General features: G+C 39.7%; 1 protein-coding gene across 2 annotated transcripts in view; it reads left to right on the forward strand.

Annotated features, from left to right (window-relative positions):
- The window catches only part of LOC128689089 (biorientation of chromosomes in cell division protein 1-like 1), an 83450-nt gene that overhangs the window by 48818 nt on the left and 8805 nt on the right, over positions 1–25827 (forward strand). For both annotated transcript variants that reach the window (XM_070087250.1, XM_070087251.1), the window contains exon 5: positions 20144–25184. In XM_070087250.1, coding sequence (XP_069943351.1) covers positions 20144–25184 — 5041 coding nt within the window. The remainder of the gene's footprint in view (positions 1–20143; positions 25185–25827) is intronic.

A 25827-nucleotide genomic window follows, 5' to 3' on the forward strand; every position in this document is an offset into this window, starting at 1 on the left:
CAGTTAGCCAGACTTGAGCCCTGGAAATGGGAAGTACAATGCCTGCACTTTAAAGGAGGGGTTTGGGATATTGGCAGTTTGGAGGGACTTCTAAACTGTCGTATCTGAGCACCTCTGCAAAGACATTGATTATGTATGAGCGAGCTGAAAGTGTTGAATGATGATGAAAGTATTTTTTCTTTCTTTTTGGGGATTTTCTTTCTTTTTGGGTCACCCTGCCTCGGTGGGAAATGGCCGACTTGTTAAAAAAAAAAAAATGTTTATGCAATAAGATCACAATAAACAGGTGATTTCAGAATATGCAAAGCAACCACTGTGAAAGAATAGAGAAATTCCAAGCGCTTTCGTGACTACTCACATTCCTTGATAATGTGAGTAGTCACGAAAGTGCTTGGAATTTCTCTATTCTTTCACAGTGGTTGTTTTGCATACATATATATATATATGCAGTGGTACCCTGACTTACAAGGGCCCCAACTTACGAGTTTTCCGAGTTACGAGCCGTCGCTTGGTCGATTTTTTGCTTTTGAGTTACAAGCCAAAATCCGAGTTATGAGCAAGCTTTAGATACGTTGCCACTAATTGGTGTCTTTTTTTCTGTCTCATAAGCATGCAAGATTTCAGGTACATCTTGCTATTTCCACTTACACTTAGATCACACTACACATACATGTACAAGCATATATATACACGCCCCTCTGGGTTTTCTTCTATTTTCTTTCTAGCTCTTGTTCTTGTTTATTTCCTCTTATCTCCATGGGCAAGTGGAACAGAATTCTTCCTCCGTAAGCCATGTGTGTGTTGTAAGAGGCGACTAAAATGCTGGGAGCAAGGGGATAGTAACCCCTTCTCCTGTATAAATTACTAAATTTAAAAGGAGAAACTTTCGTTTTTCTTTTTGGGCCACCCTGCCTTGGTGGGATACGGCCAGTTTGTTGAAAAAAAAAAAATTAGAGGTAAGACAGAGAGTAGGATTGCAGATGAGCAAGGAGGCTTTAGAGTGGGTAGGGGATGTATAGATCAAGTGTTTACTTTGAAGCATATATGTAAACAGTATTTAGATATAGGTAGGGAAGTTTTCATTACATTTATGGATTTAGAACAGGCATTTCATAGAGTGGATGTGGGAGCAATGTGACAGATGTTGCAAGTATATGGAATAGGTAGTAAGCTAGTAAATGCTGTAAAAACTTTTTATGAGGATAGTGAGGCTCAGGTTAGGGTGTGTAGGAGAGAGGGAGATTACTTCTTGGTAAAAGTAGGTCTTAGACAGGGATGTGTAATGTCACCGGTTGTTTAATATATTTATAGATGGGGTTGTAAAATAAGTACATGCTAGGATGTTGGGGAGAGGGGTGGGATTAAATTATGGGAAATCAAATACAAAATGGGAGTTGACACAGTTACTTTTTGCTGATGATACTGTGCTGTTGGGAGATTCTAAAGAAAAGTTGCATAGGTTAGTGGACGAGTTTGTGAGGGTGTGTAAAGGTAAAAAGCTGAAAGTGAATATAGATAAGAGTAAGATGATGAGGGTATCAAACGATTTAGATAAAGGAAAATTGGATATCACATTGGAGAGAGGGAGTATGGAAGAAGTGAATGTTTTCAGATATTTGGGAGTTGACTTGTCAGCAGATGGGTTTATAAAGGATGAGGTCAGCCATAGAATTGATGAAAGAAAAAAGGTGAGTGGTGCATTGAGGTATCTGTGGAGACAAAAAAACTTTATCCATGGAAGCAAAGAAGGGAATGTATGAAAATATAGTGGTACCAACATTCTTACATGGGTGTGAAGCTTGGGTTGTAAATGCTGCAGTGAGGAGGCGGCTGGAGGCAGTGGAGATGTCCTGTGTAAGGGCAATGTGTGGTGTTAATATTATGCAGAAAATTCGTTGTGTGGAAATTAGGAGAAGGTGTGGAGTTAATAAAAGTATTAGTCAGAGGGCTGAAGAGGGATTGTTGAGGTGGTTTGGTCATTTAGAGAGAATGGAACAAAGAATGACTTGGAGAGCATATAAATCTGTAGGGGAAGGAAGGCAGGGTAGGGGTTCTCCTCGAAAAAGTTGGAGGGAGGGGGATAAAGGAGGTTTTGTGGGCGAGGGGCTTGCACTTCCAGCAAGCATGCGTGAGCGTGTTAGATAGGAGTGAATGGAGATGAATGGTATCTGGGACCTGACGAGCTGTTGGAGTGTGAGCAGGGTAATGTTTAACGAAGGGGTTCAGGGAAACCGGTTACTTTTATATAGCCAGACTTGAGTACTGGAAATGAGAAGTACAATGCCTGCACTTTAAAGGAGGGGTTTGGGATATTGGCAGTGTGGAGGCATTTGTTGTATAACTTTATACATATATGCTTCTAAACTGTTGTATTCTGAGCACCTCTGCTAAAACAGTGACTATGTATGAGTGAGGTGAAAGTGTTGAATGATGATGAAAGAATTTTCTTTTGGGGGATTTTCCGTCTTTTTGGGTCACTCTACCTTTTTTTTAGTAAGCTGTAGAGGAAAAGGGGTTACTAGCCTGTTGCTCCCAGCATTTTAGTTGACTTTTACAATACACATGGCTTACAGAGTAAAGATTCTCATTCCTCTTCCCCATGGTTTTGAAAGGAAAAAAATAATATGAACAAGAACTATTAAGAAAATACAAAGAAAACTCAGATGAGTGTGTATACATAAATGTGTACATGCATGTGTAGTGTGACCTAATTGTAAGTAAAGGTATCAAGATATACCTTTTATCTTGTGTGTTTATGATACAGAAAAAAGACACCAGCACTCTTGCCGTCATGTAAAACAAATACAGATTTCTATCTTACACTCATTTGACAAGACAATAGTACCTTCCTGGGTGGTTGCTGTTTAGGAAAGGATGGAAGGAAGGGGTAAAAAAAGGTTTTGTGTGCAAGGGGCTTAGACATGCAACAGGCATGTGTGAGCATGTTAGATAGGAGTGAATGGTGAAAATGCTAGCGATATTCCTGAAAAGAGAATATGAATGTGTAAATTCAAGAATTATGTGGATTAAAGTAAAGGTTGGATGCAAAAAGTGGGTCATAATAAGCGTGTATGCACCTGGAGAAGAGAGGAATGTAGAGGAGAGAGAGAGATTTTGGGAGATGTTAAGTGAATGTATAGGAACCTTTGAACCAAGTGAGAGAGTAATTGTGGTAGGGGACCTGAATGCTAAAGTAGGAGAAACTTTTAGAGAGGGTGTGGTAGGTAAGTTTGGGGTGCCAGGTGTAAATGATAATGGGAGCCCTTTGATTGAACTTTGTATAGAAAGGGGTTTAGTTATAGGTAATACATATTTTAAGAAAAGGAGGATAAATAAGTATACAAGATATGATGTAGGGCGAAATGACAGTAGTTTGTTGGATTATGTATTGGTAGATAAAAGACTGTTGAGTAGACTTCAGGATGTACATGTTTATAGAGGGGCCACAGATATATCAGATCACTTTCTAGTTGTAGCTACACTGAGAGTAAAAGGTAGATGGGATACAAGGAGAATAGAAGCATCAGGGAAGAGAGAGGTGAAGATTTATAAACTAAAAGAGGAGGCAGTTAGGGTAAGATATAAACAGCTATTGGAGGATAGATGGGCTAATGAGAGCATAGGCAATGAGGTCGAAGAGGTATGGGGTAGGTTTAAAAATGTAGTATTAGAGTGTTCAGCAGAAGTTTGTGGTTACAGGAAAGTGGGTGCGGGAGGGAAGAGGAGTGATTGGTGGAATGATGATGTAAAGAGAGTATTTTTATTTATTTTATTATCACACTGGCCGATTCCCACCAAGGCAGGGTGGCCTGAAAAAGAAAAACTTTCACCATCATTCATTCCATCACTGTCTTGCCAGAAGGGTGCTTTACACTACAGTTTTTAAACTGCAACATTAACACCCCTCCTTCAGAGTGCAGGCACTGTACTTCCCATCTCCAGGACTCAAGTCCGGCCTGCCGGTTTCCCTGAACCCCTTCATAAATGTTACTTTGCGTTGGTAAAACAATACTCTCATACATTCCCCTCTTTGCCTCCAAGGACAAAGTTCTTTGCCTCCACAGACTCCTAAGTGCACCCCTCACCCTTTTCCCCTCATCAGTTCTATGATTCACCTCATCTTTCATAGACCCATCCGCTGACACGTCCACTCCCAAATATCTGAATACATTCACCTCCTCCATACTCTCTCCCTCCAATCTGATATCCAATCTTTCATCACCTAATCTTTTTGTTATCCTCATAACCTTACTCTTTCCTGTATTCACTTTTAATTTTCTTCTTTTGCACACCCTACCAAATTCATCCACCAATCTCTGCAACTTCTCTTCAGAATCTCCCAAGAGCACAGTGTCATCAGCAAAGAGCAACTGTGACAACTCCCACTTTATGTGGGATTCTTTATCTTTTAACTCCACGCCTCTTGCCAAGACCCTCGCATTTACTTCTCTTACAACCCCATCTATAAATATATTAAACAACCACGGTGACATCACACATCCTTGTCTAAGGCCTACTTTTACTGGGAAATAATTTCCCTCTTTCCTACATACTCTAACTTGAGCCTCACTATCCTCGTAAAAACTCTTCACTGCTTTCAGTAACCTACCTCCTACACCATACACCTGCAACATCTGCCACATTGCCCCCCTATCCACCCTGTCACAGGCCTTTTCCAAATCCATAAATGCCACAAAGACCTCTTTAGCCTTAGCTAAATACTGTTCACTTATATGTTTCACTGTAAACACCTGGTCCACACACCCCCTACCTTTCCTAAAGCCTCCTTGTTCATCTGCTATCCTATTCTCCGTCTTACTCTTAATTCTTTCAATAATAACTCTACCATACACTTTACCAGGTTTACTCAACAGACTTATCCCCCTATAATTTTTGCACTCTCTTTTGTCCCCTTTGCCTTTATACAAAGGAACTATGCATGCTCTTTGCCAATCCCTAGGTACCTTACCCTCTTCCATACATTTATTAAATAATTGCACCAACCACTCCAAAACTATATCCCCACCTGCTTTTAACATTTCTATCTTTATCCCATCAATCCCGGCTGCCTTACCCCCTTTCATTTTACCTACTGCCTCACGAACTTCCCCCACACTCACAACTGGCTCTTCCTCACTCCTACAAGATGTTATTCCTCCTTGCCCTATACACGAAATCACAGCTTCCCTATCTTCATCAACATTTAACAATTTCTCAAAATATTCCCTCCATCTTCCCAATACCTCTAACTCTCCATTTAATAACTCTCCTCTCCTATTTTTAACTGATAAATCCATTTGTTCTCTAGGCTTCCTTAACTTGTTAATCTCACTCCAAAACTTTTTCTTATTTTTAACAAAATTTGTTGATAACATCTCAACCACTCTCTCATTTGCTCTCTTTTTACATTGCTTCACCACTCTCTTAACCTCTCTCTTTTTCTCCATATACTCTTCCCTCCTTGCATCACTTCTACTTTGTAAAAACTTCTCATATGCTAACTTTTTTTCCCTTACTACTCTCTTTACATCATCATTCCACCAATTGCTCCTCTTCCCTCCCGCACCCATTTTCCTGTATCCACAAACTTCTGCTGAACACACTAACACTACATTTTTAAACCTACCCCATACCTCTTCGACCACATTGCCTATCCTCTCATTAGCCCATCCATCCTCCAATAGCTGTTTATATCTTACCCTAACTGCCTCCTCTTTTAGTTTATAAACCTTCACCTCTCTCTTCCCTGATGCTTCTATTCTCCTTGTATCCCATCTACCTTTTACTCTCAGTGTAGCTACAACTAGAAAGTGATCTGATATATCTGTGGCCCCTCTATAAACATGTACATCCTGAAGTCTACTCAACAGTCTTTTATCTACCAATACATAATCCAACAAACTACTGTCATTTTGCCCTACATCATATCTTGTATACTTATTTATCCTCTTTTTCTTAAAATATGTATTACCTATAACTAAACCCCTTTCTATACAAAGTTCAATCAAAGGGCTCCCATTATCATTTACACCTGGCACCCCAAACTTACCTACCACACCCCCTCTAAAAGTTTCTCCTACTTTAGCATTCAGGTCCCCTACCACAATTGCTCTCTCACTTGGTTCAAAGACTCCTATACATTCACTTAACATCTCCCAAAATCTCTCTCTCTCCTCTACATTCCTCTCTTCCCCAGGTGCATACACGCTTATTATGGCCCACTTTTCGCATCCAACCTTTACTTTAATCCACATAATTCTTGAATTTACACATTCATATTCTCTTTTCTCCTTCCATAACTGATCCCTCAACATTACTGCTACCCCTTCCTTTGCTCTAACTCTCTCAGATACTCCAGATTTAATCCTATTTATTTCCCCCCACCGAAACTCCCCTACCCCCTTCAGCTTTTTTTCGCTTAGTGCCAGGACATCCAACTTCTTTTCATTTATAACATCAGCAATCATCTGTTTCTTGTCATCCGCACTACATCCGCGCACATTCAAGCATCCCAATTTTATAAAGTTTTTCTTCTTCTCTTTTTTAGTAAATGTCTACAGGAGAAGGGGTTACTAGCCCATTGCTCCCGGCATTTTAGTCGCCTCATACGACACGCATGGCTTACGGAGGAAAGATTTTTTCCACTTCCCCATGGGAAGAAAAAGGGAGAAAAAGTTACCATATGAGAAGTTTTTACGAAGTAGAAGTGATGCAAGGAGGGAAGAGTATATGGAGAAAAAGAGAGAGGTTAAGAGAATGGTGAAGCAATGTAAAAAGAGAGCAAATGAGAGAGTGGGTGAGATTATTTTTTATTATCACACTGGCCGATTCCCACCAAGGCAGGGTGGCCCGAAAAAGAAAAACTTTCACCATCATTCACTCCATCACTGTCTTGCCAGAAGGGTGCTTTACACTACAGTTTTTAAACTGCAACATTAACACCCCTCCTTCAGAGTTCAGGCACTGTACTTCCCATCTCCAGGACTCAAGTCCGGCCTGCCGGTTTCCCTGAACCCCTTCATAAATGTTACTTTGCTTACACTCCAACAGCACTTCAAGTATTAAAAGCCATTTGTCTCCATTCACTCCTATCAAACATGCTCACACATGCCTGCTGGAAGTCCAAGCCCCTCGCACACAAAACCTCCTTTACCCCCTCCCTCCAACCTTTTCTAGGCCGACCCCTACCCCGCCTTCCTTCCACTACAGACTGATACACTCTTGAAGTTATTCTGTTTCGCTCCATTCTCTCCACATGTCCGACCCACCTCAACAACCCTTCCTCAGCCCTCTGGACAACAGTTTTGGTAATCCCGCACCTCCTCCTAACTTCCAAACTACGAATTCTCTGCATTATATTCACACCACACATTACTCTCAGACATGACATCTCCACTGCCTCCAGCCTTCTCTTCGCTGCAACATTCATCACCCATGCTTCACACCCATATAAGAGCGTTGGTAAAACTATACTCTCATACATTCCCCTCTTTGCCTCCAAGGACAAAGTTCTTTGTCTCCACAGACTCCTAAGTGCACCACTCACCCTTTTCCCCTCATCAATTCTATGATTCACCTCATCTTTCATAGACCCATCTGCTGACACGTCCACTCCCAAATATCTGAATACATTCACCTCCTCCATACTCTCTCCCTCCAATCTGATATCCAATCTTTCATCACCTAATCTTTTTGTTATCCTCATAACCTTACTGTTTCCTGTATTCACTTTCTATTTTCTTCTTTTGCACACCCTACCAAATTCATCCACCAATCTCTGCAACTTCTCTTCAGAATCTCCCAAGAGCACAGTGTCATCAGCAAAGAGCAACTGTGACAACTCCCACTTTATGTGTGATTCTTTATCTTTTAACTCCACGCCTCTTGCCAAGACCCTCGCATTTACTTCTCTTACAACCCCATCTATAAATATATTAAACAACCACGGTGACATCACATATCCTTGTCTAAGGCCTACTTTTACTGGGAAATAATCTCCCTCTTTTCTACATACTCTAACTTGAGCCTCACTATCCTCGTAAAAACTCTTCACTGCTTTCAGTAACCTACCTCCTACACCATACACCTGCAACATCTGCCACATTGCCCCCCTATCCACCCTGGGTGAGATGTTATCAACAAATTTTGTTGAAAATAAGAAAAAGTTTTGGAGTGAGATTAACAAGTTACGGAAGCCTAGAGAACAAATGGATTTATCAGTTAAAAATAGGAGAGGAGAGTTATTAAATGGAGAGTTAGAGGTATTGGGAAGATGGAGGGAATATTTTGAGGAGTTGTTAAATGTTGATGAAGATAGGGAAGCTGTGATTTCGTGTATAGGGCAAGGAGGAATAACATCTTGTAGGAGTGAGGAAGAGCCAGTTGTGAGTGTGGGGGAAGTTCGTGAGGCAGTAGGTAAAATGAAAGGGGGTAAGGCAGCCGGGATTGATGGGATAAAGATAGAAATGTTAAAAGCAGGTGGGGATATAGTTTTGGAGTGGTTGGTGCAGTTATTTAATAAATGTATGGAAGAGGGTAAGGTACCTAGGGATTGGCAGAGAGCATGCATAGTTCCTTTGTATAAAGGCAAATGGGACGAAAGAGAGTGCAAAAATAATAGGGGGATAAGTCTGTTGAGTATACCTGTTAAAGTGTATGGTAGAGTTATTATTGAAAGAATTAAGAGTAAGACGGAGAATAGGATAGCAAATGAACAAGGAGGCTTTAGGAAAGGTAGGGGGTGTGTGGACCAGGTGTTTACAGTGAAACATATAAGTGAACAATATTTAGATAAGGCTAAAGAGGTTTTTGTGGCATTTATGGATTTGGAAAAGGTGTATGACAGGGTGGATAGGGGGGCAATATGGCAGATGTTGCAGGTGTATGGTATAGGAGGTAGGTTACTGAAAGCAGTGAAGAGTTTTTATTTCCCAGTAAAAGTAGGCCTTAGACAAGGATGTGTGATGTCACCATGGTTGTTTAATATATTTATAGATGGGGTTGTAAGAGAAGTAAATGCGAGGGTCTTGGCAAGAGGCGTGGAGTTAAAAGATAAAGAATCACACATAAAGTGAGAGTTGTCACAGTTGCTCTATGCTGATGACACTGTGCTCTTGGGAGATTCTGAAGAGAAGTTGCAGAGGTTGGTGGATGAATTTGGTAGGGTATGCAAAAGAAGAAAATTAAAAGTGAATACAGGAAAGGGTAAGGTTATGAGGATAACAAAAAGTGATAAAAGATTGGATATCAGATTGGAGGGAGAGAGTATGGAGGAGGTGAATGTATTCAGATATTTGGGAGTGCACGTGTCAGTGGATGGGTCTATGAAAGATGAGGTGAATGATAGAATTGATGAGTGGAAAAGGGTGAGCGGTGCACTTAGGAGTTTGTGGAGACAAAGAACTTTGTCCTTGGAGGCAAAGAGGGGAATGTATGAGAGTATAGTTTTACCAATGCTCTTATATGGGTGTGAAGCATGGGTGATGAATGTTGCAGCGAGGAGAAGGCTGGAGGCATTGGAGATGTTATGTCTGAGGGCAATGTGTGGTGTGAATATAATGCAGAGAATTCGTAGTTTGGAAGTTAGGAGGAGGTGCGGGATTACCAAAACTGTTGTCCAGAGGGCTGAGGAAGGGTTGTTGAGGTGGTTCGGACATGTAGAGAGAATGGAGCGAAACAGAATGGCTTCAAGAGTGTATCAGTCTGTAGTGGAAGGAAGGCGGGGTAGGGGTTGGCCTAGGAAAGGTTGGAGGGAGGGGGTAAAGGAGGTTTTGTGTGCGAGGGGCTTGGACTTCCAGCAGGCATGCGTGAGTGTGTTTGATAATAGTGAATGGAGACAAATGGTTTTTAATACTTGACGTGCTGTTGGAGTGTGAGCAAAGTAACATTTATGAAGGGATTCATGGAAACCGGCAGGCCGGACTTGAGTCCTGGAGATGGGAAGTACAGTGCCTGCAGTCTGAAGGAAGGGTGTTAATGTTGCAGTTTAAAAACTGTAGTGTAAAGCACCCTTCTGGCAAGACAGTGATGGAGTGAATGATGGTGAAAGTTTTTCTTTTTCGGGCCACCCTGCCTTGGTGGGAATCGGCCAGTGTGTTAATAAAAAAAAATATTCCTGAAATAATAGATTATGTAGAACAGGATGATGATAAGCTATGCACGATTGCGGTAACTAGTGACATGGTCCTCAGACAAATAGAGACACTAAAACCTAACAAATCCCCAGGTCCTGATGAACTGTTTGCAAGGGTGTTAAAGGAATGTAAAGAGGAGCTTAGGATACCTTTGGCTAATCTTTTTAACATATCACTACAAACTGGCATAGTGCCTGATAAGTGGAAAATGGCAGATGTAATACCTATTTACAAGGCAGGTGACAGGTCCTTGGCTTCGAACTAAAGACCAATAAGCCTTACCTCCATGTTGGGAAAATTTATGAAATCAATAATTGCTGAAGCAATTCGTAGCCATCTTGATAGGCACAGATTGATTAATGAATCTCAACATGGTTTTACAAAGGATTGTTCCTGTCTTAAGAATTTACTAACTTTTTTCACTAAGGTGTTTGAGGAGGTAGATCATGGTAATGAATATGATATTGTGTATATAGACTTCAGTAAGGCTTTCGATAGAGTTCCACATCAGAGGCAATTGAGGAAACTTAAGGCACACGGAATAGGAGAAATTTTTTCCTGGGTAGAGGCATGGCTGATAAATAGGCAGCAGAGAGTTTGCATAAATGGGGAGAAATCAGAATGGGGGCATGTCACAAGCGGTGTTCCACAGGGGTCAGTGTTGGGCCCGTTGTTGTTCACAATTTACATAAACAACATAAATGAGGGAATAAATAGCAGCATAAGCAAATTTGCTGATGACACTAAAATAGGCCATCTAATTCACTCTAATGAGGACATAAAAACACTCCAGGATGATTTGAATAGACTGATGCAATGGTTGGAGAAGTGGCAGATGCAGTTTAATATAGACAAATGCAAAGTTCTAAATGTTGGACAGGAAAATAACCATGCGACATATAAACTAAATACAGTGGAACCTCAAAAATCGAACTGCTCCCAACACAACCAATTATGTAAGTGTATTTTTGTAAGTGCTTTTATAAGTGTATTTTTGAGGGTCTGAAATGGACTAACCTAATTTACATTATTCCTCATGGGACTAAATTCATTCGGTAAAGGAACTCGAACAGCCTTCTGGACCAAAGAAAGTTCGATATTTGAGGTTCCTAGGTAATGTAGATCTTAATACTACTGATTGCGAAAAGGATTTAGGAGTTCTGTTTACCAGTAATCTAAAACCAAGACAACAGTGCATTAGTGTATGCAATAAAGCTAACAGAATTCTTGGCTTCATATCTAGAAGTATAAATAATAGAAGTCCTCGGGTTGTTCTTTAACTCTATATATCCTTGGTTAGGCCTCATTTAGACTATGCTGCTCAGTTCTGGTCACTGTTTTACAGAATGGATATAAATGCTCTGGAAAACATACAGAGGAGGATGACAAAGATGATCCCATGTATCAGAAATCTTCCCTATGAGGATAGACTGAGGGCCCTGAATCCGCACTCTCTTGAAAGATGCAGAATTAGGGGGGATATGATCGAGGTGTATAAATGGAAAACAGGAATAAATAAAGTGGATGTAAATAGCGTGCTGAAAATTTCCAGCCAAGACAGGACTCGCAGCAATGGTTTCAAGTTGGAAAAATTCAGATTCAGGAAGGATATAGGAAAGCACTGGTTTGGTAATAGAGTTGTGGATGAGTGGAACAAACTCCCGAGTACAGTTATTGAGGCTAAAACGTTGTGTAGTTTTAAAAATAGGTTAGATAAATATATGAGTGGGTGTGGGTGGGTGTGAGTTGGACCTGACTAGCTTGTGCTACTAGGTCTGGTGCTGTGCTCCTTCCTTAAGTGGAAGTGACCTGACTAGGTGGGCCATTGGCCTATCTGTGGGGGGGGGGACGTGGACCTGCTTCGTGTGGGTCAGTGGGCCTGCTGTGGTGTTCCTTCTTTCTTATGTTCTTAATGGTCTTATGAGTGGGTGTGGGTGGGTGTGAAATGGACCTGACTAGCTACTAGGTCAGAGGCAGTGCTAATCCCTTAAGTGACTTGTCTGACCTCACTAGGTCAGGGCATTGGCTTAAGCTGGTGGGGAGAATTGGAGCTGCCTCGCATAGACCAGTAGATCTGTTGCGGTGTTCCTTATTTCTTATGATCTTATGTTCTTATGAGGGGAAATATTCTATTAGTGGGATGGATCTGTGAAGGACCTGCCTAGTATGGGCCAACAGGCCTTCTGCAGTGTTCCTCCCTTATGTTCTTACGAAATTTGAGGTTCGACTGTACTTTTGCGTGTCTGGAACGGATTAATTGGATTTACATTATTTCTTATGGGGAAAATGGTTTTGGTTTTTATGAATTTTGGTTTTCGGCAGACTCTCTGGAACGGATTAATCATGAAAGCCAAGGATCCACTGTATAGGGTTTGCTACTATCTGCATTTTGGGCATCCATAGTAGGTTTTGGAATGTACCACCTGTGGATATGGGGTGATACTGTATTTTAAAAAAATTTGATAATGTTGTTTGGTGATGAAGCCTGTGCTTTTCATATGTAACACCATTTTCTCGTCTTTTGCATCATGTTAGGGATACTGAACTGTAGCTTAGAGCCTCCTGTCTGCCAGTGTTCTTGAAGATTGGTATTTTGTTGGCTTTCTTCCATTTATTTAGTGCTTTATGATCCACACTTATTTAATACCTCTTTTGAAATACACAATATTAATAATAATCCATTTATCTGTTACTGTAGTTTTCCCATCTAACAATATTTATTGTTTTGTGAGTGGCTTACAATACAGATGAACCATAGAGATGTTAGGAAGCGATAAAATGAATGATGGTGAAAGTGTTTCTTGTTTTGGGTCACCCTACCTCAGTGGGAGATGACCAGTGTGTTAACATAATAATAATAATAATAATAATAATAATAATAATAATAATAATAATAATAATAATAATAATATTAATAATAGGTAGTAGGTTGGTAAACAGCAACCGCCCAGGGAGGTACTACTGTCCTGCCAAGTGAGTGTACAACGAAAACCTGTAATTGTTTTACATGATGGTAGGATTGCTGGTGTCTTTTGTCTGTCTCATAAACATGCAAGATTTCAGGTATGTCTTGCTACTTCTACTTTCACTTAGGTCACACTACACATACATGTTCAAGCATACAGTGGACCCCCGGTTAACGAACTTTTTTCATTCCGGTAGTATGTTCAGGTGCCAGTACTGACCGAATTTTTTCCCATAAGGAATATTGTGAAGTAGATTAGTCCATTTCAGAACCCCAAACATACACGTACAAACGCACTTACATAAATACACTTACATAATTGGTCGCATTTGGAGGTGATCGTTAAGCGGGGGTCCACTGTATATATACACACCCCTCTGGGTATTCTTCTATTTCCTTTCTAGTTCTTGTTCTTGTTCTTGTTTATTTCCTCTTATCTCCATGGGGAAGTGGAACAGAATTCTTCCTCCGTAAGCCATGCGTGTTGTAAGAGGCGACTAAAATGCCGGGAGCAAGGGGCTAGTAACCCTTCTCCCGTCTAAATTATTAAATTTAAAAGAGAAACTTTAGTTTTTCTTTTTGGGCCACCCTGCCTTGGTGGGATACGGCTGGTGTGTTGAAAGAAAGAGAATAATAATAATAATAATAATAATAATAATAATAGGTAGTAGGTTGGTAAACAGCAACCACCCAGGGAGGTGCTACTGTCTTGCCAGATGAGTGTGAAATGAAAGCCTGTAATTGTTTGTACAATGGTAGGATTACCAGTGTCTTTTCTTTGTCTTATAAATATGTATGTAGGTAGTAGGTTGGTAGACAGCAGTCGCCCAGGGAGGTACTACCGACTTGCCAAGTGAGTGTAAAATGGAAACCTGTAATTGTTTTACATGATGGTAGGATTGCTGGTGTCTTTTTTCTGTCTCATAAACATGCAATATTTCAGATACGTCTTGCTACTTCTTCTTACACTTACGTCACACTACACATACATGTACAATCATATATATATATTTTTTTTTTTTTTTTTTTTTTTCAACAAGTCGGCCGTCTCCCACCGAGGCAGGGTGACCCAAAAAAGAAAGAAAATCCCCAAAAAGAAAATACTTTCATCATCATTCAACACTTTCACCACACTCGCACATTATCACTGTTTTTGCAGAGGTGCTCAGAATACAACAGTCTAGAAGCATACACATATAAAGATACACAACATATCCCTCCAAACTGCCAATATCCCAAACCCCTCCTTTAAAGTGCAGGCATTGTACTTCCCATTTCCAGGACTCAAGTCCGACTATATGAAAATAACCGGTTTCCCTGAATCCCTTCACTAAATATTACCCTGCTCACACTCCAACAGATCGTCAGGTCCCAAGTACCATTCGTCTCCATTCACTCCTATCTAACACGCTCATGCACGCTTGCTGGAAGTCCAAGCCCCTTACCCACAAAACCTCCTTTACCCCCTCTCTCCAACCCTTTCGAGGACGACCCCTACCCCGCCTTCCTTCCCCTATAGATTTATATGCTTTCCATGTCATTCTACTTTGATCCATTCTCTCTAAATGACCAAACCACCTCAACAACCCCTCTTCTGCCCTCTGACTAATACTTTTATTAACTCCACACCTTCTCCTAATTTCCACACTCCGAATTTTCTGCATAATATTTACACCACACATTGCCCTTAAACAGGACATCTCCACTGCCTCCAACCGTCTCCTCGCTGCTGCATTTACCACCCAAGCTTCACACCCATATAAGAGTGTTGGTACTACTATACTTTCATACATTCCCTTCTTTGCCTCCATTGATAACGTTTTTTGACTCCACATATACCTCAACGCACCACTCACCTTTTTTCCCTCATCAATTCTATGATTAACCTCATCCTTCATAAATCCATCCGCCGACACGTCAACTCCCAAGTATCTGAAAACATTCACTTCTTCCATACTCCTCCTCCCCAATTTGATATCCAATTTTTCTTTATCTAAATCATTTGACACCCTCATCACCTTACTCTTTTCTATGTTCACTTTCAACTTTCTACCTTTACACACATTCCCAAACTCATCCACTAACCTTTGCAATTTTTCTTTAGAATCTCCCATAAGCACAGTATCATCAGCAAAAAGTAACTGTGTCAATTCCCATTTTGAATTTGATTCCCCATAATTTAATCCCACCCCTCTCCCAAACACCCTAGCATTTACTTCCTTAACAACCCCATCTATAAATATATTAAACAACCATGGTGACATTACACATCCCTGTCTATATATATATATATATATATATATATATATATATATATATATATATATATATATATATATATATATATATATATATATATATATATATATATATATATATATATTAATTTTTTTTTTTTTTTTTTTTTTTTTTTTTTTTTTTTTTTTTTTTTTTTTTTTTTTTTTTTTTTTTTCAACAAGTCAGCCGTCTCCCACCGTCTCCCCCTCTGGGTTTTCTTTTATTTTCTTACTAGTTCTTGTTCCTGTTTTCTTCATGGGGAAGTGTAACAGAATTCTTCCTGCCATGCGTGTTGTAAGAGCGCCACTCTGCCTCGGTGGGATACGGCCGGTTTGTTGAAAAAAAAAAAATACGTATACAAGATAGAAGGTACAATCTTGCTACTTCTACTTACAATTAAGAACATAAGAAAGGAGGAGGAGGCCTGCTGGCCCATACTAGGCAGGTCCTTTACAATTCATCCCACTAACAAAACATTTGCCCAACCCAATTTTCAATGCCACCCAAGAAATAAGCTATGATGTGAAAGTCCCACTCAAATCCAACCCCTCCCACTCATGTAGTTATCCAACCTAGATTTGAAACTACCCAAAGTCCCAGCCTCAATAACCCAACTAGGTAGACTGTTCCACTCATCAACTACCCTATTTCCAAACCAATACTTTCCTATGTCCTTTCTAAATCTAAACTTATCTAATTTAAATCCATTACTGCGGGTTCTCTCTTGGAGAGACATCCTCAAGACCTTATTAATATCCCCTTTATTAATACCTATCTTCCACTTATACACTTCGATCAGGTCTCCCCTCATTCTTCGTCTAACAAGTGAATGTAACTTAAGAGTCTTCAATCTTTCTTCATAAGGAAGATTTCTAATGCTATGTATTAATTTAGTCATCCTACGCTGAATGTTTTCTAATGAATTTATGTCCATTTTGTAATACGGAGACCAGAACTGAGCTGCATAATCTAGGTGAGGCCTTACTAATGATGTATAAAGCTGCAGTATGACCTCTGGACTTCTGTTGCTTACACTTCTTGATATAAATCACAGTAATCTATTTGCCTTATTACGTACGCTTAGGCATTGCTGTCTTGGTTTAAGGTTGCTGCTCACCATAACCCCCAAGTCCTTTTCGCAATCTGTATGGCTAAGTTCTACATCATTTAACTTATAAGTACTAGGGTTATGGGCACTCCCAAGCTTCAGAACCTTGCATTTATCTACATTGAACTGCATCTGCCACTTTTCTGACCAAGAATAGTTTGTTTAAATCCTCTTGAAGTTCCATAACATCTACGTTTGAATCAATTATCCTACCTATCTTTGTGTCATCGGTGAATTTGCTCATATCACTAGTAATTCCCTCATCAAGATCATTGATATATATTATAAACAACAACGGGCCCATAACTGATCCCTGTGGAACGCCACTTGTTACAGATCCCCACTCGGACTTAACCCCATTTATGGACACTCTCTGCTTCCTGTCAGTGAGCCATGACTCGATCCACGAGAGCACTTTTCCCCCAATGCCATGAGCTGCCACTTTCTTTAACAGTCTATGGTGCGGAACTCTATCAAAAGCCTTACTAAAATCTAAGTAAATAATATCAAATTCTTTATTGTGGTCAACAGCCTCAAAAGCTTTACTGAAGAAAGTTAATAAATTAGTTAGACAAGACCGGCCTCTTGTGAATCCATGCTGAGTATCATTAATCAAGCTATGCTTATCGAGATGGCTTCTTATAATCTCAGCTATAATTGACTCTAGTAATTTGCCTACAATTGAGGTCAGGCTTATTGGGCGGTAATTTGACGGTAACGACTTGTCCCCTGTTTTAAAAATAGGAATTACATTAGCCATCTTCCACATATCAGACACTACACCTGTTTGAAGAGATAAATTAAAAATATTAGTTAATGGTTCACAGAGTTCCATTTTGCATTCCTTAAGAACCCTTGAAAAAACCTCATCAGGACCCGGCGACTTATTTTGCTTCAGTCTGTCTATCTGCTTCACAACCATCTCACTAGTGACTGTGATGTTACATAATTTATCTTCTTCTAGCCCACTGTAAAAATTAATTACTGGAATATTGTTAGTGTCTTCCTGTGTAAAAACTGAGAGAAAATAATTATTTAAAATCAAGCACATTTCATTCTCTTTGTCAGTAAGGTGCCCATAGTTATTTTTAAGGGGACCTATCTTATCTCTAACTTTTGTTCTATAGACCTGGAAAAAACTTTTTGGGTTAGTTTTAGAATCCCTAGCAACTTTAATTTCATAGTCCCTTTTAGCTTTTCTTATCCCCTTTTTAATGTCCCTCTTAATGTCAATATACTGATTCATAAGATGACCCTCACCTCTTTTGATACGCCTATAAATTCCTTTCTTATGCCCTAGTAGATATTTGAGCCTATTATTCATCCATTTTGGGTCATTTCTATTTGATCTAATTTCTTTATATGGGATAAATGCTCTTTGAGCAGCATGTATAGTGTTCAGAAAACTGTCATATTGATAGCTCTCTTCGTTACCCCAGTCAACAGATGATAAGTGTTCTCTAAGCCCATCGTAATCTGCTAAGCGAAAATCTGGGACTGTTACTGAGTTATCGCTACTATCGTACTTCCATTCAATGCTAAATGTAATTGATTTGTGGTCGCTAGCACCCAGTTCCTCTGAAATTTCTAAATTATTAACAAGGGATTTATTGTTTGCCATAACTAAGTCAAGCAGGTTATTTCCCCTTGTAGGTTCTGTCACAAACTGCTTCAAAAAACAATCCTGAAATACTTCTAAGAAGTCGTATGATTCTAAATTCCCAGTCAAGAAATTCCAATCAATATGACTAAAGTTAAAGTCTCCTAGAATTACTACATTATCGTGCCTTGTGGCCTTAACAGTTTCCTCCCATAGTAGTTTCCCTTGGTCCCTATCTAAGTTTGGGGGACGGTATATCACTCCTAAAATCAGTTTTTCATGCCCCTCTGAAAATTCTATCCAAACAGACTCTGTATGTGTTACTTCAGACTTAATACCCGTTTTTATGCAACAGTTCAAGCGATCTCGGACATACAATGCCACCCCACCCCCCTTCCCAATACTTCTATCTTCTTGGAACAATTTAAAACCCTGAATATGACATTCCGCTGGCATGTCCCGACTTTTTGAATTAAACCACGTCTCAGTTAAGGCAAATACATCAATGTGAACTGCACTAGCAACTAATCTCAACTCGTCCATCTTATTCCTAGCACTACGGCAATTAGCATAATGAACATTGAAAGACTCTCCTTTCTCTTTACCCTTCCTGCTCATTTCTATTTTTCTACTAAACCTATTACTGTCCTTATCACCCAAGGTCCCTGGCTTTTCAATATCTACCTCGTTCTTATTATTACTAGTCCCCCTAGAACTCGTAATATTACTACACTGGGACTTCACTGTTTTCCTGCCAAAACCCATACCACTAACTACTCCTAGTTTAAAGTCCTAACTGCTCCCTCCACTGCAGTTGCCAGTGCTCCCACCCCACACCTAGATAAGTGAACCCCATCCCTGGCATACATGTCATTTCTGCCATAGAAGAGGTCCCAGTTGTCAATGAATGTTACCGCATTTTCCTTACAGTATTTGTCCAGCCAGCAATTGACACCAATTGCCCTGGACAACCATTCATTTCCAACTCCCCTCCTTGGCAAAATACCACATATGAGAGGGTTCCCACCCTTACTCCTAATTATTTCTATTGCTGACCTATACCTGCTAATCAGGTCTTCACTCCTACGTCTGCCAACATCGTTGCCTCCAGCACTGAGACAGATAATAGGATTACTCCCATTACCTCTCATGATGTCATCCAGACGGCTAACAATATCCTCCATCCCAGCCCCAGGAAAGCAAACTCTCTGTCTCCTACTCCTGTCCTTCAAGCAGAACGCCCTATCCATATACCTTACTTGGCTATCCCCAACAACAACAATATTCATACCTTCCTTGGTGTCGTTCGTCGTGACGTTCCCAGTAGTCGACTCACATTCGTCGGGTAGCACTGCGAATGTATTAGATGTTTCCACAACAGTTTCCACGGCAGTCTCTTTCTTCTTCATCGTTTCTACCTTTCCATTCGTCTTCTTGATCGTCAACTTCTTTCCCTGCTGTCCAGCCACTGACCAGTTTCCCTTCTTGACCTGAGGACTCAAAACAGGAGGACTACTACGAATCTTTTTGTTTTCCTCGGTCAGTCGCCGAATTTCCATATTCGCCATCCTCAATTCTTCCTTAAGCTGTTGGTAAAGTTGCTCGATGGAGGGCATCTTGCTTCATTTCTAGAGAGCGCGCAAACAGGTCTTCACAGAGCCAAGTACACGTCAACACTGCGCAAAAGCCAACTCAATCAGGAGCTACTGCGCAGCATGTCCGCACGGCCCAACAGCGATGCGAACAATGATTAGGTCACACTACACAGGCATGTATATGTATGCACACCCATCAGAGTTAACTTCTATTTTCTTAAAAGCTCTTGTTCTTATTTATTTCTTTTCATCTCCATGGGGGAAGTGGAAAAGAATCTTTCCTTCATAAGCCATGTGTGTCGTAAAAGGCAACTAACAGGGGCTAGTACCCCCTTCTCCTGTATAAATTACTAAATGTGAAAAGAGGAAAATTTTATAGGTTTCTTCTTTTTTTGGGTCACGCTGCTGTGGTGGGAGATGACTGATATGTTGATAAAAAATATATATATTTTTTTTTTATTACAGATCGAAGATGAAGATGCCCAGGATGGTTTTGAGAGTTACCCACCATATGATGATTCTGAAAATGCTCAGGACTCTGTTGTTGCACATGTGGAGAGGCTTTGCTTAACAGAGGAAGTGGAGGATAAACCAGTACCACCAACTAGGCCTCCACTGGCCCTCTTTGATGACCAGTCACTTGATAGCATATCTTCAAATTCATCTGGGCTTACATTTTCAACACTTTCAGGGAAGGGATCTCCAGGAAGCAGAAAATTATCAGATAACATGGAGAAGTCTCAGGAAAGCCCTAAGATGCTGCAGGATGTGAGATCCACAACATCAACTCCTTTAGTTGATGAGAAGCCTATTGATGAAGACACATCTCAATCACCCATGGATTCTGAAACAGCCGAAGAGTTTCAAACCTCAGAGACTAAGTTTATGGAGTCGCAGCCACAAAGTCTTGCAGCTTCAACAACAACTCAGACACCATCACAATCCAGTGGTGGGGTTGATAAAGATGACCAGAATGTTGCATCTGGTGCAAGAATGACTAGTCCAGATGATGACTCCCAAGAGAGTAGAGGCTCTGTCTCAAAAGTCAGTATTGCTTCAGAGAGATCAGAAGTGGAAGAAAAGGCTAAGTCAGAAAAATCGGAAGGCGAGATCTCATCTTCAAGTTCTGAATCAAGTGATAATGATAAGGGAAGACCTGAAGAAAGTGTACGTAGTGAAGAAAAGCATTATACTGATACTCCACATAAGTCTAGTCGATCAAAAAGTGATCATAAAAGTAAACGTGACTCTCACAGCCGTGAACGTGATAGGGAAAGAGAAAAAGAAAAGGAGGCAAAACATAGCAAGGATAAAGAAAGAAAGCACTCAAAATCTCGAGATGATCACCATTCTCATCGTGATAAAGATAAGAAGCACCACCGAAGGGATAAAGATCATGATGGTGATAGAGATCGTTCCCGCAGTCATCATTACCAGTCATCCTCGAGCTCTAACAAGGAAAGTTCAGGTTCAGGCAAAAGTTCGGGTGAGAAAGACAAGGACCGTTCAAGCCATCAGTCAAATGATAAATCAGCAGAAGGAAAAAGCAGACGTGATTGTGTAACTGAGAAAGCTGAGAACAAACCTAGTAACCAGTTGGAGAACAAATCACTTGTTAGTGAAAATGAGATCATTGAAAACAAACCCACTGATGCATTAGACAATAAAGTTGATGACAGTACAGGTGAGAAAGAAGAGAGTAAGTCTGATATCAAATTAGATAGCCAAGCTGAGAAACATGAAGAAAAATCTGGTAGTAAGTTGGAAAATAAGAATGATAAAACTGAAAATAAATCCAATAGTAAATCTGAAAATAAAAATGAGAAATCAGAAAGTAAATCAAACAGTAAATCTGAAAGTAAGTCTAGTAGCAAATTAGACAAATCTGTTAGCAAGTCAAATGGCAGTAAAAATGAAAAATCAGAAAGATCTAGTAATAAATCAGAAAGTAAAACTAGCAGCAAAGCAGATGGTTTAAGTGAGAAATCTGAAAGTAAATCAAACTCCAAACTTGATAGCAAATCTGGTAGTAAATCAGATGGAAAGTCAGACAGTAAGTCAGTTGGAAAGTCAGAGAGTAAGTCTGATAGTAAATCAGACAATAAATCTGTTAGCAAATCAGACAGTAAGTCTGTTGGAAAGTCAGAGAGTAAGTCACACTCAGACAAGAAACATGGAGGACATTCAAGCAAGCACTCATCTAAGAATAAGAAACATGAGGGAGATAAGAGTCACTCCGATAAACACAAAAGTAGTAGCAAAGAAGATAGAAAGAGGAAAATGGAGAGGGAAAGTAAGCGAGAGAAGGAAGGGTCAGAGAGCAAGCATTTAAAAGAAGAGAAAGATAGCAAGCATTTAAAAGAAGAGAAAGATAGCAAGCATTTAAAAGAAGAGAAAGATAGCAAGCATTTAAAAGAAGAGAAAGATAGCAAGCATTTAAAAGAAGAGAAAGATAGCAAGCATTTAAAAGAAGAGAAAGATAGCAAGCATTTAAAAGAAGAGAAAGATAGCAAGCATTTAAAAGAAGAGAAAGATAGCAAGCATTTAAAAGAAGAGAAAGATAGCAAGCGAGACAGGCAAGAAAGAGATAGTAAACGAGATAAAGAAGAGAAAAATAGTAAGCATGAAAAGGAAGAGAAAGATAGCAAGCGAGACAAGGAAGAGAGAAACGGCAAACTTGACGAGGAGAAAGATAGTAAGCCTGAGAAAGAAGAAAAAGACAGTAAGTGGGACAAGGAAATTAAAGACTGCAAACGTGACAGGGAGGAGAAGGATTCCAAAATCAACAAGGAAGAGAAAAGTACCAAACTTGACAAGGAAGATAAAGATGCCAGACTCGACAAGGAAGGGAAAGATGCCAAACTTGATAAGGAAAAAAAAGATGTTAAACTTGACAAGGAAGAGAGAGATACTAAGCATGATAAGGAAGAGGAAGATGTCAAGTGTAACAAGGGAGAGAAAGATGCTAAACGTGACAAGGATTTTAAAGATAGTAAACATAAGCGAGACTCTGAGGTTAAAGAAACTAAACGTAGTAAAGAAGATAAGGATAATAAACGTAGTAAAGATAATAAATATAAACTCATCAAGGAGGGAAGAGATACTAAATTTGATCAGGAAGAAAAAGATTTGGTAAAGGAACAGAAAGATATTTCCAAACAAGCTGTCAAAGTTCCTAAGAATAAAATTGCAACAAAAAAGGAGTCTCAGGAAGAAAAGGCAAAAAATAAACAAGAAATCAAACATCTCAAGAAGGAAAAATCACTTTGGATCAATAAAGGTAAAGGTACAAAAAGAAAGGCTAGAGATAGCGACAAGTCTGTTGATGGAAATAGTGACAAGTCTGTTGATAAAGATAGCGACAAGTCGGTTGACTTACAGAGTGCAGTGCTGGACAGTGAACCCCTAATGCTGGTGAATGATGATGGTAATGTCATGGTGTTCAGCTATGATGACGAGGATATCGATGCCCCTAAAGTTTCGCCGTCAACCCCTGAGAACGATAAGAAAGAGGTTCCTCTTGTTAAACGGCAGAAAACATCTGTGGTTACTGAAGAGCCTGAAAAGAATTCTGTGAAAACATTTACAAACAACAACAATAAAAAGGCTATTGAGAATGATTTTGAAGGATTTGATGAATGGAAAATGGATACAAGGCTTACAGATTATCTTCAAACTGCAAAAAGAGTGCCAGATGAAATGGACATGGAATACAGTGAATGGTTTGATGATGATGATCTCCATATGGTGATTTATAAAGGTGATTATAATGACAAAATAGATTTAAATATTTTTTTGTTATGTATGCAGAAACTTGGAGCTATTGTAAAAAATGGCAGTGGCAAAATTGAAAAGCAAGGAAAATTTGAGGTAATTGAGGAACAAAGAAAGTCTGGAACAGTCGAGGATCAAGGAAAGTTTGGGACAGTTAAAGAACAAGGAAAATCTGGGACAGTTAAGGAACGAAAAAAGTCTGTTAAATTTGAGGATCAAGAAAAGCCTGGTACAGTTGAGGAACAAAGAAAGTCAGGGGCTGTTGAAAGGCAAGTAAAATCTAGCACAGTTGAGGAAAAAGGTAGGTCTAGCACAGTTGAGGAAAAAGGAAAGTCAGAGACTGTTGAGAGACCAGGAAGGTCTAGTACAGTTGAGGAAAAAGGAAAGTCAGAGACTGTTGAGAGACCAGGAAGGTCTAGTACAGTTGAGGAAAAAGGAAAGTCAGAGACTGTTGAGAGACCAGGAAGGTCTAGTACAGTTGAGGAAAAAGGAAAGTCAGAGACTGTTGAGAGACCAGGAAGGTCTAGTACAGTTGAGGAAAAAGGAAAGTCAGGGGCTGTTGAGAGAGAAGAAAAATCTGACACTGTTGAAGAACATGGAAAGAAGGAAACACTTCAGGAGGAAGAAAAGTATGACGCATTAGAGAATTACAAAAAAGTTCAGGCAGGTGAGGAACAAAGAAAATCTGGGACATTCAAGGAGCTAGGAAAGTCTGGGACAGTTGAGAAGCAAGAAGAATCAGTGACTTTTGAGGAACAAGAGCTTGGTAAAGTTGAAGAGCAGTTAAAGCTTGGTAAAGTTGAAAAACAAGAAAAGCTTGGCAAATCTGAACAAGAGGAACTTTATGAAGTTAAAGAACACGACAAGCTTAGTGATGGTATAGAGCAAAAAAAACTTGAAGTTGAAGAAGACCTTGGTAAAGTTGAAGCAAGAGAAAAGCTTGAAGCTAAAGAACAAAAAGAGTTTATCGAGGTTAAAAAACAAGAAGAGCTTGGTAAAACTGAAGAAAAAATTCCTAAAGTAAAGGAACAAGATGTGGGTAAAATAGAGCAAGAAGAGCTTGATAAAGATATGAAACAAGAAGAATTGGGCAAAGTAAAAGAGCAAGAAGATATAGGTAAAGATGAAGAGCAAGTAGAGATTGATAAAGTAGAACAAAAAGTGTCGGGTAAAGTAGAGAAACAAGAAGTGTTGGATAAAGTAGAGGAAAAAGAAATGTTGGGTAAAGTAGATGAACAAAAAGTGTTGGGTAAAGCAGAGGAACTAGAAGTGTTGGGTAAAGCAGAGGAACTAGAAGTGTTGAGTAAAGCAGAGGAACTAGAAGTGTTGAGTAAAGTAGAGGAACTAGAAGTGTTGAGTAAAGTACAGGAAGAAATGTTGAATAAAGTGACTGAAGAAGAAAAGTTAAGTAAAGTTGAGGAACAAGGAAAGCTTGATGAAGCTAAGGAAAAAGAGAAGCTTGGGAAAGTTGAAAAATTAATTAAGTCTCCAGCCAGTGTACAGAAAAAAATTGAAGTACCAGTGCAACAAAAACGGCGCAGGCTCTCTACCTCTAGCTCTACCTCCTCGAGCAATAGCTCCTCTGGATCTCCTCAACACAAACGTGTCAAAACGGACAATCTGGCTACAGGTGAAAGTGTGCAGATGGTAGAGCAGGACCCTGTGATTGTCAGTGGGTTTGCTCTTCTCACCCCAGAAGATGATGGTAACAGAACATCAAGTAGAGATTATGGTAAGATAACTGTTTGAGAAGTTTCAGATATAGTAGTTTATCCTAGAGTGCTGGAGGCTTCAGCATGTTAGATTAGAGTGAGTGAAAACAAGTTGTTTTTTATGGCTTGTCATGCTGTTGGAGTGTGAGCAAGGTATCTTTTATGAATGGATTCATGGAAACCAGTTAGATGGACTTGAGTCCTGGAGATGGGCAGTATAGTGCCTTCACCTTTAAAGGAGGGGTGGAGATATTTCACTTCAGGATGTCATTTAAACTGTGATGTCTATGCAATTTTGGAAAAGCGATTATTAAAAGAGTGATTGTTAATGTGTTTCCCTTTTGGAGTCGTCCTACCTTGGTGGGAGACAGCTGGCATGTTAAAAATTAATAATAGCATTTGGCTATATGGATTGACAATAGTTATTGCCATACACATTTTGATGGTTAGGTAAGTCAGATCATTGTAAGCTTTCAATAAAAATGTAAAAGGCAAACAGAACACCAGATGTCTCCTACAAGTGCAACAAATGAACCGTTCCATGTTAAGATGGGCAAGGTCAAGTTGAAAATCATGAGGGGTACAAAAGAGAGTGTAATGTAAGCACTTAAATGTAGGCATTTATGATTGTCATTAAGTAAGTTTAGAGTAAATAAAATAATT

This window comes from Cherax quadricarinatus, chromosome 21 (genome assembly GCF_038502225.1).
Source record: "Cherax quadricarinatus isolate ZL_2023a chromosome 21, ASM3850222v1, whole genome shotgun sequence".
In the NCBI taxonomy this organism is placed as follows: domain Eukaryota; kingdom Metazoa; phylum Arthropoda; class Malacostraca; order Decapoda; family Parastacidae; genus Cherax; species Cherax quadricarinatus.